A 13,887-nucleotide genomic window follows, 5' to 3' on the forward strand; every position below is an offset into this window, starting at 1 on the left:
GTTTCATTTGTTTATTTTGACTACTTGCTATTGTTGTATTCTCACACTAAATGAAATGTATGATAACTTTTAAATGGTTATTTGTTTCTTTAATGTATATATAAATTTCAGGTTGGGCAGTAATGTTTATGATCCTGAATAAATTGCAAAGGATTAGAATATGAATATGAGCTTGGCTGAGGGTGTCATATATATATATATATATATATATATATATATAAATATATATATATATATATATATATATACATTAAAGAAACAAATTAGTATTTAAATGGTCCATTTTGGTACCTTTTGAAAAGTGGGAGTGTATCGTATTTCTAAAAACTGCTGTCACAATAAACAAAGCATGCTTATAAATTTTATACATCTGGAAAAATAATAATAATAATAATGTGTATGCATGTGGGAAAAGCACATGTGTATCTATAACTAGTGATTTTGCATATACAGAAAAGTCAAACTATAGCCAGCGCTATAGACCACTGCCTGACTACCTCTTACTAACATCATACCAACATTAATCAGACATGATGGAGGATGAGGGCTTGCACACATCGTTCATTTCTGTGTGTGTGTGTGTGTGTGTGTGTGTGTGTGTGTGTTTGCTTGTCCTCACTCTATCCCCATCCCCCTTCCCAAAACAACTACATCTTCTATCACTTTGGCACAGATGCACTATGCCGAGTCCAACAGATGCAAAGTATTGGAAAAAAAAAAAAATGAGAGAAGATTTATCCTCTTGACTTTAAAATATGAAGAATGGATTATCCATTAATGCGGAAGAAATAATAACTTTTTAACTTTTCTGGAGGAAGAGTGAAATATATTGGTGTGATGGAGCAGTCCATATTCATATGTTTTGGTGAGGAATGGAGCAAACCATTTGAGTTTGTGGGGGACAATGGAATGCATTCAGACTCCAATATATCAAGGCTAAACGGCCTTGTCTTTGAGTAAGGGGTGAGAAAATCTCTTTCTCTCTTCTTCTCTCTCTCTCTCTCTCTCTCTCTCTCTCTCTCTCTCTCTCTCTTTCTCTGCAGTTATCTGAGAGGAGATAATCTTGTAGTTCAAAGGGTTTCCCAGTAAATCACAAGATTATCAGAGCAAGCAGCTTTAAACTAACAAATAAAATCATAATAAAAAAAATTAAAAATCACAATACTGTGAAAAAAAAAAGAAGTAACTTTGCCAACACATGGGCCTAAGCAAAAATGTTTGTTTGTTTCTTATAATATATATATATACTCTATGAGGAACCATTAACATCCATAGAAACTTTCCATCCCATCAGGTTCTTTGTAGTGGAAAAGGGATCTTTAGATTTTTAAAAAGTTCTTCATACTAAGGGGAAAAATGATCACTGAAAGGCTCTTTGGGGAACCAAAATGGTTCTCTCATGGCATGGCTGCAAACCTTATTTTTTTTATTTATTTGTATTTTTTTTTAAGAGTGTAGTTGAACATATCAGTCTAATAATACATATTAATACATATCAATACATACATATCACATATCAACATATTAAAGTCTAATAATTTTGAGAAAAAATGAAGTTACCATGTGTTTTGCAAGTTAGCATAAACAAACAAGCAAACAAACAAACGAACATACAGGGGAAAATAAATAAATAAATAAATAAATAAATAAATAAATAAATAAATAAATAAATAAGAAACGACCAAAACTAAAAATGAATGACTGAGCAAACAAAAAAATACGTATACAAATGAACAACTCAACATAAATAAATAAAGTATCCGTAATACACTATCTTGCCTAAAAAGTCAATAAAATCTAAATTCATCCTTGCCCCTGTCCACTCTTCTTTTTAAACATTACACTCCCAGAATCCCCGTCCATGCTTCCAGCTCTGTTTACACCCCCTCAGCCCGTCGGTGCCCACCCTCCTCTTCCTCTCGGGCTCAGGGTCATTCATCACGGGGCAGGAGTGGAGCCCGGGGCCTGCGGGCTGCTGTCAGGTGCTCACATCGGCCCTTTGTGCCGGCCCGCAAACAAGTGTCGGATCAGCAAAAGTCTATTAAAGGCTGGTGGGCTTTTCACAAGCAATTGGCAGCGGGTCACTGACTTCACTGCTCCGACTCTCTGGACCCTCTTTGTGTCGCCGGCGTGCCGTGACAGATCCCGGCAAGATTAATGATTTTTAGCGAGCATTTCTTTTTTATTTCCACCACCTCTCCTCCTCTTCTGCTCATCCGCCTCCGTCACCGCGCTCTCTGTCTCATCCCAGCTCAGAATTATTCACCTTAACGGAGAGTTTGCGCTTTCCTCTCAGTTCCCGTCGCTTTTCCTCGCAGCCTGCATCAAACTCTGGCTGAACTTTCTGTCAAACTCCAGCAGTACTCGCTGAATTATACTAATCGTAGCAAATATGTGTTACATTGGCATATTTGTATTTATATATTATATTTATTTAGCATATTTATTTTTGTTTTTCGGAACTGTTGGAGAGACAGTAAATTGTAGAAGACTAGCCCGATCCACACACACTAGTGAGATAAGTGCGCTTTAATGCCTCAAATCTTTTCCCGAGCCTCGCTTTTCTATCAACTGATCTATTTCCCATGTTAAAAATAAAGTTTCTTTTTCCTTTTCTTTTTTTTTTTCTTTTTTTTTATATATATATTTATATATATATATATATATATATTATATATATATATATATATATATATATATATATATATATTTTTTTTTATGCAATACTATAATGTATCCACATTTTACTGAATTTTGGATTAGGCGCGAAATTAAGTACACAATTCATAAAAGATCATTTTGCATTACATTTAACTTTTGCTGTGTGCTTTTTAAGAATATTACTGATGCGAAAACGGGGACAGCCCATAAAACTTTTAGGGCTATATTTGCTAAATGTCACGAATAATACAAAAATCTTGAATTGATAATTTAAAGAATATACACTTTATATTTCACCGCTTTGAGATTTGATGTGAAATAAACGCATGGCTTATTCGTATAATGAGTGGAAATAAAGTGCGACCGATTATACGAATAATAAAGCCCATATAATGACCGCTTAATCTGGCACAATGTCAAGCTGGAAAAAGCAGCAATATGAAATATTGTTTTCCAATCGTTTGTATTTTCTAATACCCCTGTATTTTAGGCCTTTTTTTTTGCGTGGATCCATATAGTAAATTATGGATATTAATAATAAAGACAGTATACTACGATGATTGATGATAATAGGGTGGTGATTATCATGTAGGTCAGACAGAATCCGTTAAAGAAGAAATAAACCATAATTCAAAGTCTAATAGCGGTATGCTTAACTTTTCCCTTCATCAGTTACTAGGATAGCATAACTCAAAGCCTTCTTAGAGAAGTTAGAGTGACAAAGCCGGATTTCAGAAAGGCAGCACTTTCAACTGAAAAAGGCTGTGATTGTGTTAATAGACGTGCATTTTTGATAATACCCTGCAAAGTACTTGTATTTATCTCTTTTATGTGGCACAGTATTAGAACAAAGTGTCCGATATTGTAATACACTGTCAAAAATAAACTGATGGAAGAAACAGCAATGCATGCAGTTTTCAAAAACAATCCTATTTCTCTTAAAATGCAATCACAAATAAGCCACTGATTTGTGGGTCAATAGTGAATCTGTCTCAAACAGTGGAAGTGTAATGTTCATTTTTTGAATAAAACAAATGTGATTTTTTTTTTTTTTTACGGAACCTGAAATGTATTTATTTATATTTATTTATTTATTTATTTATTTTATCAATCAATTAAATCAATTAATCAGTCAGTTAATCAATCAAATTGTTTGTTTGTTCTTTGCCCGTTTGTATTAAAAAAAAAAAAAAAAAAAAAAAAAACGGTGCCGGGCTTGATTTGTTCTCTACTCAGGTTTTGTCCACTAGGGGCGTCATATTCTTGTAAATCTTTGGGCTTCAGGTTGTGAAGTTACTGACTTTGCGAAAGTGGATCGCTCTCTGATTTCATCCAGCGTCCCGACACATTTTATATCAGATCAGCTGCACTCTGATTCGGCTCTCTTCTTTCTCTCGCTAGCATGTATCAGGGCAATGTAAGTCTCAATATGTGTCTACATCGTTATTACATAAACTGCTGTCCTAATTTTTCGTTTTATGTTTATGCATTGCTGTTTTTATCTTAAGAGACGCCTAATGATACTTAAAGACATTTTACACGCATTTATACGCTGATAATGTTTTATAGTGCAAACTCTTTCGCTTAGCTTCCCATTAATATTCAATTATGTATCAAAAGAGGACGCGTTTTCATTGTTTTTAGACGAGAATAAAATGCGTACATTTTTCTTTTCATTTTCCTTTTAAATATGAAATTTCATCTCATAACTTTGACTGGCCGTAAATATGAATCTTCAAGAGAAGTTATTCTGTCACGTCTTGATATTAGTAACGCTAAATCGGTTCAAGGTTTTCTATATATATATATATATATATATATATATATATATATAGAGAGAAGAGAGAGTGTGTAATATAGAGAGAGAGAAAAACCGTGTCTGTTACATATTGATAACCACCTCTCCTAATAGATGATGTATTCTGTTTTCCACTGTACTCTTCTAGAAAGCAGAGCACAAGCCTTTTCGCAACCGCCCCTTACCTGTGTGTGTCCCAAGAGGAGGATGCAGAGGAAAACAAGAGAAGAGAGAATACTTTTTGTCTGTCTGTCTCACCCTCGTTCCCCCACACACGCACTGGTCTGATCAAATCGTTCAATATTAAACGTGCATTTCCCCCCGAAAGTATTCTGCAATGTTGTGAACTAAAAACAACAAAAACGCACCCGACTAGGCTTGTCTTCACACTTGCAAAAACGCAGCCATGAGTTTACAATAAAAGTCATGAATATTTCATACTTATCTTAATGTCCACGTCTGACCGTCGTATGTCCTTATGCGCAGTAAAAAAAAAAAAAAAAAAAACCCTAGAAGACCCAGTAAGTTCCCGAGGCCTGGGACATTCACCGGCATGCGGTCCCACAAACGTCTCCCTTTGACAACTGCTCTATGAAACATCTCTGAGCTGATTTTATTTCTCTTATTCATTCCTAAAAATCGTAGGATGGGAATCTCATTAGGCCAATAAGCGTGCATCACACTTTTTTTTTCCGCTGTCCATAAGGATCATTTTGCATTACATTTAACTTTTGCTGTGTGCTTTTTAAGAATATTACTGATGCGAAAACGGGGGACAGCCCATAAAACTTTTAGGGCTATATTTGCTAAATGTCACGAATAATACAAAAATCTTGAATTGATATTTAAAGAATATACACTTTATATTTCACCGCTTTGAGATTTGATGTGAAATAAACGCATGGCTTATTCGTATAATGAGTGGAAATAAAGTGCGACCGATTATACGAATAATAAAGCCCATATAATGACCGCTTAATCTGGCACAATGTCAAGCTGGAAAAAGCAGCAATATGAAATATTGTTTTCCAATCGTTTGTATTTTCTAATACCCCTGTATTTTAGGCCTTTTTTTTTGCGTGGATCCATATAGTAAATTATGGATATTAATAATAAAGACAGTATACTACGATGATTGATGATAATAGGGTGGTGATTATCATGTAGGTCAGACAGAATCCGTAAAGAAGAAATAAACCATAATTCAAAGTCTAATAGCGGTATGCTTAACTTTTCCCTTCATCAGTTACTAGGATAGCATAACTCAAAGCCTTCTTAGAGAAGTTAGAGTGACAGAGCCGGATTTCAGAAAGGCAGCACTTTCAACTGAAAAAGGCTGTGATTGTGTTAATAGACGTGCATTTTTGATAATACCCTGCAAAGTACTTGTATTTATCTCTTTTATGTGGCACAGTATTAGAACAAAGTGTCCGATATTGTAATACACTGTCAAAAATAAACTGATGGAAGAAACAGCAATGCATGCAGTTTTCAAAAACAATCCTATTTCTCTTAAAATGCAATCACAAATAAGCCACTGATTTGTGGGTCAATAGTGAATCTGTCTCAAACAGTGGAAGTGTAATGTTCATTTTTTGAATAAAACAAATGTGATTTTTTTTTTTTTTTACGGAACCTGAAATGTATTTATTTATTTATTTATTTATTTATTTTATCAATAAATCAATTAATCAGTCAGTTAATCAATCAAATTGTTTGTTTGTTCTTTGCCCGTTTGTATTAAAAAAAAAAAAAAAAAAAAACGGTTGCCGGGCTTGATTTGTTCTCTACTCAGGTTTTGGTCCACTAGGGGCGTCATATTCTTGTAAATCTTTGGGCTTCAGGTTGTGAAGTTACTGACTTTGCGAAAGTGGATCGCTCTCTGATTTCATCCAGCGTCCCGACACATTTTAATATCAGATCAGCTGCACTCTGATTCGGCTCTCTTCTTTCTCTCGCTAGCATGTATCAGGGCAATGTAAGTCTCAATATGTGTCTACATCGTTATTACATAAACTGCTGTCCTAATTTTCGTTTATGTTTATGCATTGCTGTTTTTATCTTAAGAGACGCCTAATGATACTTAAAGACATTTTACACGCATTTATACGCTGATAATGTTTTATAGTGCAAACTCTTTCGCTTAGCTTCCCATTAATATTCAATTATGTATCAAAAGAGGACGCGTTTTCATTGTTTTTAGACGAGAATAAAATGCGTACATTTTTCTTTTCATTTTTCCTTTTAAATATGAAATTTCATCTCATAACTTTGACTGGCCGTAAATATGAATCTTCAAGAGAAGTTATTCTGTCACGTCTTGATATTAGTAACGCTAAATCGGTTCAAGGTTTTCTATATATATATATATATATATATATATATATATATATAGAGAGAGAGAGAGAGAGAGAGAGAGAGAGAGAGAAAACCGTGTCTGTTACATATTGATAACCACCTCTCCTAATAGATGATGTATTCTGTTTTCCACTGTACTCTTCTAGAAAGCAGAGCACAAGCCTTTTCGCAACCGCCCTTACCTGTGTGTGTCCCAAGAGGAGGATGCAGAGGAAACAAGAGAAGAGAGAATACTTTTTGTCTGTCTGTCTCACCCTCGTTCCCCCACACACGCACTGGTCTGATCAAATCGTTCAATATTAAACGTGCATTTCCCCCCGAAAGTATTCTGCAATGTTGTGAACTAAAAACAACAAAAACGCACCCGACTAGGCTTGTCTTCACACTTGCAAAAACGCAGCCATGAGTTACAATAAAAGTCATGAATATTTCATACTTATCTTAATGTCCACGTCTGACCGTCGTATGTCCTTATGCGCAGTAAAAAAAATAAAAAATAAAAAAAAAACCCTAGTAAGTTCCCGAGGCCTGGGACATTCACCGGCATGCGGTCCACAACGTCTCCCTTTGACAACTGCTCTATGAAACATCTCTGAGCTGATTTTATTTCTCTTATTCATTCCTAAAAATCGTAGGATGGGAATCTCATTAGGCCAAATAAGCGTGCATCAACACTTTTTCCGCTGTCCATAAGCAAGAGGATCACTTAATAGATCATTAACCACCAATATGCTGCTGACATGAGAGTTTTTCAGCATCTCTTCTCCATTAGAGAGAGAGAGAAAGCAGCAGCGGCGAGTCTGAGAGGATCAGAGCGCATGACTGTACGGGCCCGGTGCCGCGTGACGGGGCCCGGTACCGGCAGACTGAACAGGTCTCCTCGACTGATCTGTGATCTTTTGGAGTGACGCGTTGTGATGTCTGGCTTTTAGGGGGTTGTATTATTAAACATCGATAAAATAATTAACAGTTGGCATTGTAATTGACGTGGAGATGCGATGCAGTGACATTTTTTATTTTTATTTTTTTTTGTGACATGGGTGAGTAAAATTCGCAATAACCGACAGAGGGGAAAATAGTGATAGTGGATAAATATTTAAAATACAATTGTATACACAAATTATATTAAATGGGAAGGATTCGTGTGTATTGGTAAGTGACGCTTAAACAATATAAACATATATTTTGTGCATATTGTATTAGTGAATATTGCTGAATAAACTGACTGGACTGATCGTGCCCGTCATTTTTAGCAGTATGATCATTTCTGAGACTCGTTCTTAAAGTTGAATCTAATCATACCTGATCAAAGACGACAATGCATAATATTAAATGGCGAATCTTAAAATGCATTTTGCGTCAAGAGTCAAATAAAAATTGCGAAAAAGAAGGGAAGGAGAAAATGTAATTAAATGAAAGAAATGCAAATATGGAAGAAGTCTTTGAAAAAGGAATAAAAACAAAAGTTCCTTAGTAGCTTACTAATTAGTCACATTGGCATTGTACTTACAGAAATGGCCAATATTTAAGCAGTTTTAATAAATAATGTGTTTGTGTATATGACTTGTGCGTAACAAAAAATAATCACTAGTCTTAAACACAACGCTGTAATCATGCATGCTATGAAAGATTTGTGATCGAAACACTCGTTGATGTACAATGCGACAACTTTTCAGTGCACAGTTATGCAACATATTTATTTATTCTCATTATTCCTTATAGTTTATTTACAGATAAACTCATTTTACAGTCTTGACTAGCAGTAGCGCACGAGAGGAGCGCGCGGAAGCTGAGCGCCACATGAGGGCAGCGTTGGGTGAGTTTTCCTGAATCTAGCGTCACCCGCAGCGCAATTCCAGCCTTTCACATCAGCTTGTCGTGTTGAAAATACAAGAGTCGATAAATATCGCAATAACACATAGGCCTACACCTGATGGGTCCCGGGCGTCCTCATTAACATAGCTATTCTACAACGAGGACTTTGGTTATCTCCATGATGTTTTGCAATAGCCTATTTATTTTAATAAATAGTCTATGCTAAGTAATAATACATTTTTTGTTCTTGTAAATGACACAAACACGTACATGTTTGTTTAATTGAGTAATTCTGACAAAAGGCTATACTATTATCAGGATTTATCGACAATTGTATTGAAGTAGGCTATTGCGCAAACGTTGGTTGATGCAACAACCTGCTGCTGCATGTCACAGACTGTATGGTCTATACTTTAAAACACTTTCACAAAGCATCTCAAGGTTTGCTTTCATTTTAAACGCACAATGAAACTAATTTAGAGCCTATATGTAGTTTTAAATTCAAATAAAGGGAAAATATCTGGATGCAGTAAATGGAGTAAAAGGACCTAACGTTTTGAAAATATGCCCAGTTACAGTATGTTGTACTTTGTATGTAGTACAGAACGGCTTCTCGTTAGGCGCGCACATTTCCAATCAGTCAATACACGAAATACCACTCTCCCTTTCTTCATCCCGTCAGCCGACAACACACAAACAACGATCATTATGCTAATTCTCCAGATCTGACTGGTCGCCAGTCTCCTCTGACGTCACGCGCGCGTAGACTATAACAGTACAGAGGGCTCTGGCGTCCTGCTACAGTCTGAATACTCAGGAGTGAGTGTGAGCTGAACTCTCTGCGGCGCAGAGCTGGAAAAACACAGCACCCATCCACCTCAACGCTGCTTCACTGGCTTAAGGACATATTTTGGAGTATCCGGGATCGGGACGGGAGCCCTTGTCCGGTACTCATTTTCGTCTTTTATTTATGTTTTGAATTCAAGCGCGGCGACGGGACAGAGACTTGACTTTCTCCAGTCCTGTCCAAAGACTGCAGCTGTCGAGCTCTGCGCGTCCATACGAGGCAAATGTCTTTCGCAGTGCATTAGTCCATAAAGTTTAATTTTTTATTTATTTATTTTGCTTTCTCCCGTTTGAACATTTCGAGCGACTCTGCATGCTCCAGCGCTCGAGCGCGTCGCGTTCGGAGACCCATCCAGAAAATTGCATGCGCAAAGAGGGGGAAGAAAAGCAAAAGTCGGGTTTCGCGACGCTGGTAAATACTTTCCTGAAGAACAGGGACACGATGAGCGCCGATCTCACCATGGGGCACGAGCTGCCCACCAGCCCGCTGGCGTTGGAATATGTCAATGACTTTGATTTGATGAAATTCGAGGTGAAGAAAGAGGCCATGGCGGGACTCGACCGCTCCAACATACGGCAGTGCAATCGCCTCCAGCCGCAGGGCTCCGTGTCCTCCACTCCTATCAGCACCCCCTGCAGCTCCGTGCCGTCCTCCCCGAGCTTCAGCCCCACGGAGCAGAAGAACCATCTGGAGGAGCTGTACTGGATGCCCAGCGGCGCGTATCCGCAGCAGATCGACCCGCAGACGTTAAGCCTGACGCCCGAAGACGCGGTGGAGGCTCTGATAGGTGCCACGGCGCACGGCCATCCTCCGCCCCCTCATGTGCAGCAGCAGTTGCAAGCAGGAGGCTTCGAGGGATACAGAGGAGCGCACCATCACCACCACGGCCATGCGCAACAGCAACAGCAGCACCACCACCAACACCAACAATACGGTGCGATGCCCCATCACCCCGATGACATGCCAGGTCACCACCATCACCACCACCACCACAGTCAGGACCCCGACAGCCCCTCTCCTATCTCGCCTGGGTCCCACCAGCAGCTCCACCACCGGCACCACCACCACCACCACCCCGGCCAGCAGGGTCACCACGGCGCGGGGGGCGGCCTGAGCGTGGAGGACCGCTTCTCCGACGACCAGCTGGTGTCCATGTCCGTGCGCGAGCTGAACCGACACCTGCGGGGCTTCACCAAGGACGAGGTGATCCGCCTGAAGCAGAAACGCCGAACCCTGAAGAACCGGGGTTACGCGCAGTCGTGCCGCTACAAGCGCGTGCAGCAGAAGCACGTGCTGGAGAACGAGAAGACGCAGCTTATCAACCAGGTAGAGCAGCTCAAGCAAGAAATCAACCGGCTGGCCCGAGAGAGAGACGCCTACAAACTCAAGTGTGAGAAACTGAGCGGAGCGAACGGGTTCCGCGAGGCAGGATCCACGAGCGACAACCCGTCCTCTCCAGAGTTCTTCATGTGAGTGTGTGAGTGTGTGTTTCCTATGCCTGAGAGACTTTGCGCTCATTCAGATAACAGCAGTACTCATATTAGAAGAATAATCCACAAGAAATAATAATCTCATATGTAATCATCGACACCGATCTTGGCAACTAAAATGCGAAGAACATGTTAGAATGTTTTCTGGGAAATGTAGTTTAGTTGCTTGTAGTAGGACTTTTACCCCTTTCGTAGAGATCTCACAGCAAAAAGAAAAGCGAAGAACTGGCTTTTGTACTTAGGATAACTTCAGATAAAACCTTCTTTCCATCGTCTGGTTTGTTCTCGGTGGTTCAGGAAAAAAGAAAAAAAAATTGTTTGTGCTAAGCGGGAAGAGAAACTTTGGACTTTTTTCCACTTGGCTAGAAAAGTTGAGAGCACCACAATATGCAAACCTCCCCTACTCCTCCTGTATAACGCGACAGGGGGAACTTTATGCAACATCTCATTGGTTTATTGCCTGCTTGGTTATATATAAATATATATATATATATAAAAAAAGGAAAAAAAAAAAACGACAAAAAACAAACACATAAATCTGCATTAAGATATTAATCCTGCATGCTGGACATGTATGGTAATAATTTCTATTTTATACACTCTCTTCTTTCTTTCTTTCTTTCTTTCTTTCTTTCTTTCTTTCTTTCTGTTCATTATGTATCATAAAGAGCATGTTTTTTGATCTCTAGCTCTTTTTTGGGGATATGAGACTGGCTCTCCGGTCGCTCATTGTATGGGTTCATTTGGACTTGTAAATATATGCAACAGCAAACCTACAAACCGACGTCGAAGAGCTGATTGTTTTCCAAACTTTTCTGATTAGCTTCATGTTTTGGGAATGGATTTCCAGTAACGGGCATTTTGCAGTTGCATTTAAAGCAAGCAAACTTTGTAAAAGAAGCGCACTTTTGGGGGGAATGATTTTGGTATTGGCAGTTTTCATTTCGATTTTTTGATTGTTTCTTTGTTTTAGCAGAAACCGCCTTTGAGAAAGACATCCCGCACACGCACATTTAGTCATAGGTGAATTTAAAGCACGCCTTTCATTTGAACTGGTGCTCATAGTCTCACGCCTAGTTGTAGCAAGACACAAGTGTGTGTGTGTTTTCTTTTTTCCTTCATGCAGGCTGTTGCATAATCTATTGCTTTTCTATAACATAAGCAATACTTATAGGTCGTATCTTTTTTGATGGGTAGGACTTCAACGAACGGTCACACTTTCATCGAATTTTTTTTTTTTTTTTTTTTTTTTAGCTATATGAGCTGCCAGTTTTATAAACCAACATTTCAAACTGTAGTTATTATAATCCAGCTCGAGGGTGTAGGCTTCCTAAATCAGGGGTTTGTGTATTATTGCCTAACATGTAAACTACGCATGTATTTCAATGGAGAGTTTCAATGATCAATGTTAAATGTTTTCCTTTGTTATTTTTTTTTTCTGCCGGTCAGTAAAAAATAAGGGATTCAGGTTCTGCATAATCTCAAAATTAAAAAAATAAATAAATAAATATATGTCTCATGTTATTGTTCTGTTTTTTATTTGTTTTATTATTATGTCGAGATTCTGGTTCTGCTGGCCAGATTCATAGTTTTTATTTTAATGATTAAATTAACAAACTGTCAGATCATATTGAATAAGCATGGTGCTTGCATCTAAGAAATATTGTTAAAAAGTCATGCATTTAACAATCTTTTTGGTTTATTACTGATTCAACTGTGTTGAAATCAAATGTAAACTGCAGCAGCGGGTTGTTGTTTTGTTTGTTAATTTCATGTATTATGAGGGGATCAATTTTCAAATCTGTTTATATAAATGGAAAAAGAATAGAGTTCAATTCGGACTGTTCCATTCAGGCTGGTTTCTGTTTAGTTTTTGCTGTTTTTGGAAGAAATGGTTTCCTATTTTGCTTATTAAAGTCAGTGAAATGACATTGATTTCGTAGCCACTTATTGTATGCGTCAATTCCTGTGTCTGTCAAAGTTATGCAACATTTCGGCTTAACTGTATGCCGCATTGTTAGCACGCATCACTGCAATCAAGCAATCAATTATCCGTTTTATTAAAAATTTGGCAGAGGAACGATATTTCCGTGGGGTTGTTTGAGCGGGTGGTGTCCTGCAGACCGTCTCTCTCTGAACTTTGAGCTCAAACGACCCATACGCAGAAATGCGCTCTTGCTGTTAATGACGGGACTCATGTTCGAGGGTTAAACTGACGCTTTATTTAAATGGAATTACACATAGACCGTTACTTGGTAAGAAGAAGAAGAAGAAGAAGAAAATCAGACGTTGAACTACTTTGTATTAGTTTATAGCGGGTTAATTAAACCGGCTATGAAATAAAAGGACGTTTTAGACTATTTTACATAATTTGAAAAAAAAAAAAAAAAAAAAAAAAGGGAGAGAGAGAGGAAAAAAAAAAATTAAAGCTAAAAGCAGAAGCTGTGCGAAGTCTCGCTCTCTCTTGGTGTGTGTTTAGGCCTTCAGTTGTGTTGCGACCTGCAGGATTTGCAGCGCATGCAGAAATCCGGCGCGCACGTGCGCTCGGTAAAATGAGATCTTTGACCTTGCGCTCAAAGCCCAGACTGTGGGAACAGGACAATTAACCCTTCCGACACCCGATACAACAAACATTTTCATATTTCAAACTTATTTAACGACTAGTCTGGATATTTGCTAATGTTTATATACATATGCAATTAGGCGCATTCGGTTTCAAGCCAGTGTGATAACACGCGGAAAATTAAAAAAAAAAAAAAAATAGCATGTATATATGTAACTATAGTATATAGTATGTATTATGTAACTATAGTTTACTCTTATAGTGCATATTTCTTACTGAGGTATTATTTTTTTTATATACATTTCTGTATGGGTGCATACCTTAAAGTCTTAATGTGAAAAAGTTATTGAATATT

At 37.9% G+C, this 13,887-nt stretch overlaps 1 protein-coding gene across 1 annotated transcript; it reads left to right on the forward strand.

The window, feature by feature from the left end:
• The first annotated feature begins 9,416 nt into the window (after nt 1-9,416).
• Nucleotides 9,417-12,900, forward strand: LOC109069915 (transcription factor MafB-like). The gene has a single exon (XM_019086514.2). It carries the CDS (start codon nt 9,792-9,794, stop codon nt 10,950-10,952), a length of 1,161 nt encoding a protein of 386 aa, XP_018942059.1. The 5' UTR covers nt 9,417-9,791; the 3' UTR covers nt 10,953-12,900.
• Nucleotides 12,901-13,887: the final 987 nt, after the last annotated feature.

Source organism: Cyprinus carpio, chromosome B23, assembly GCF_018340385.1.
Source record: "Cyprinus carpio isolate SPL01 chromosome B23, ASM1834038v1, whole genome shotgun sequence".
In the NCBI taxonomy this organism is placed as follows: Eukaryota; Metazoa; Chordata; class Actinopteri; order Cypriniformes; family Cyprinidae; genus Cyprinus; species Cyprinus carpio.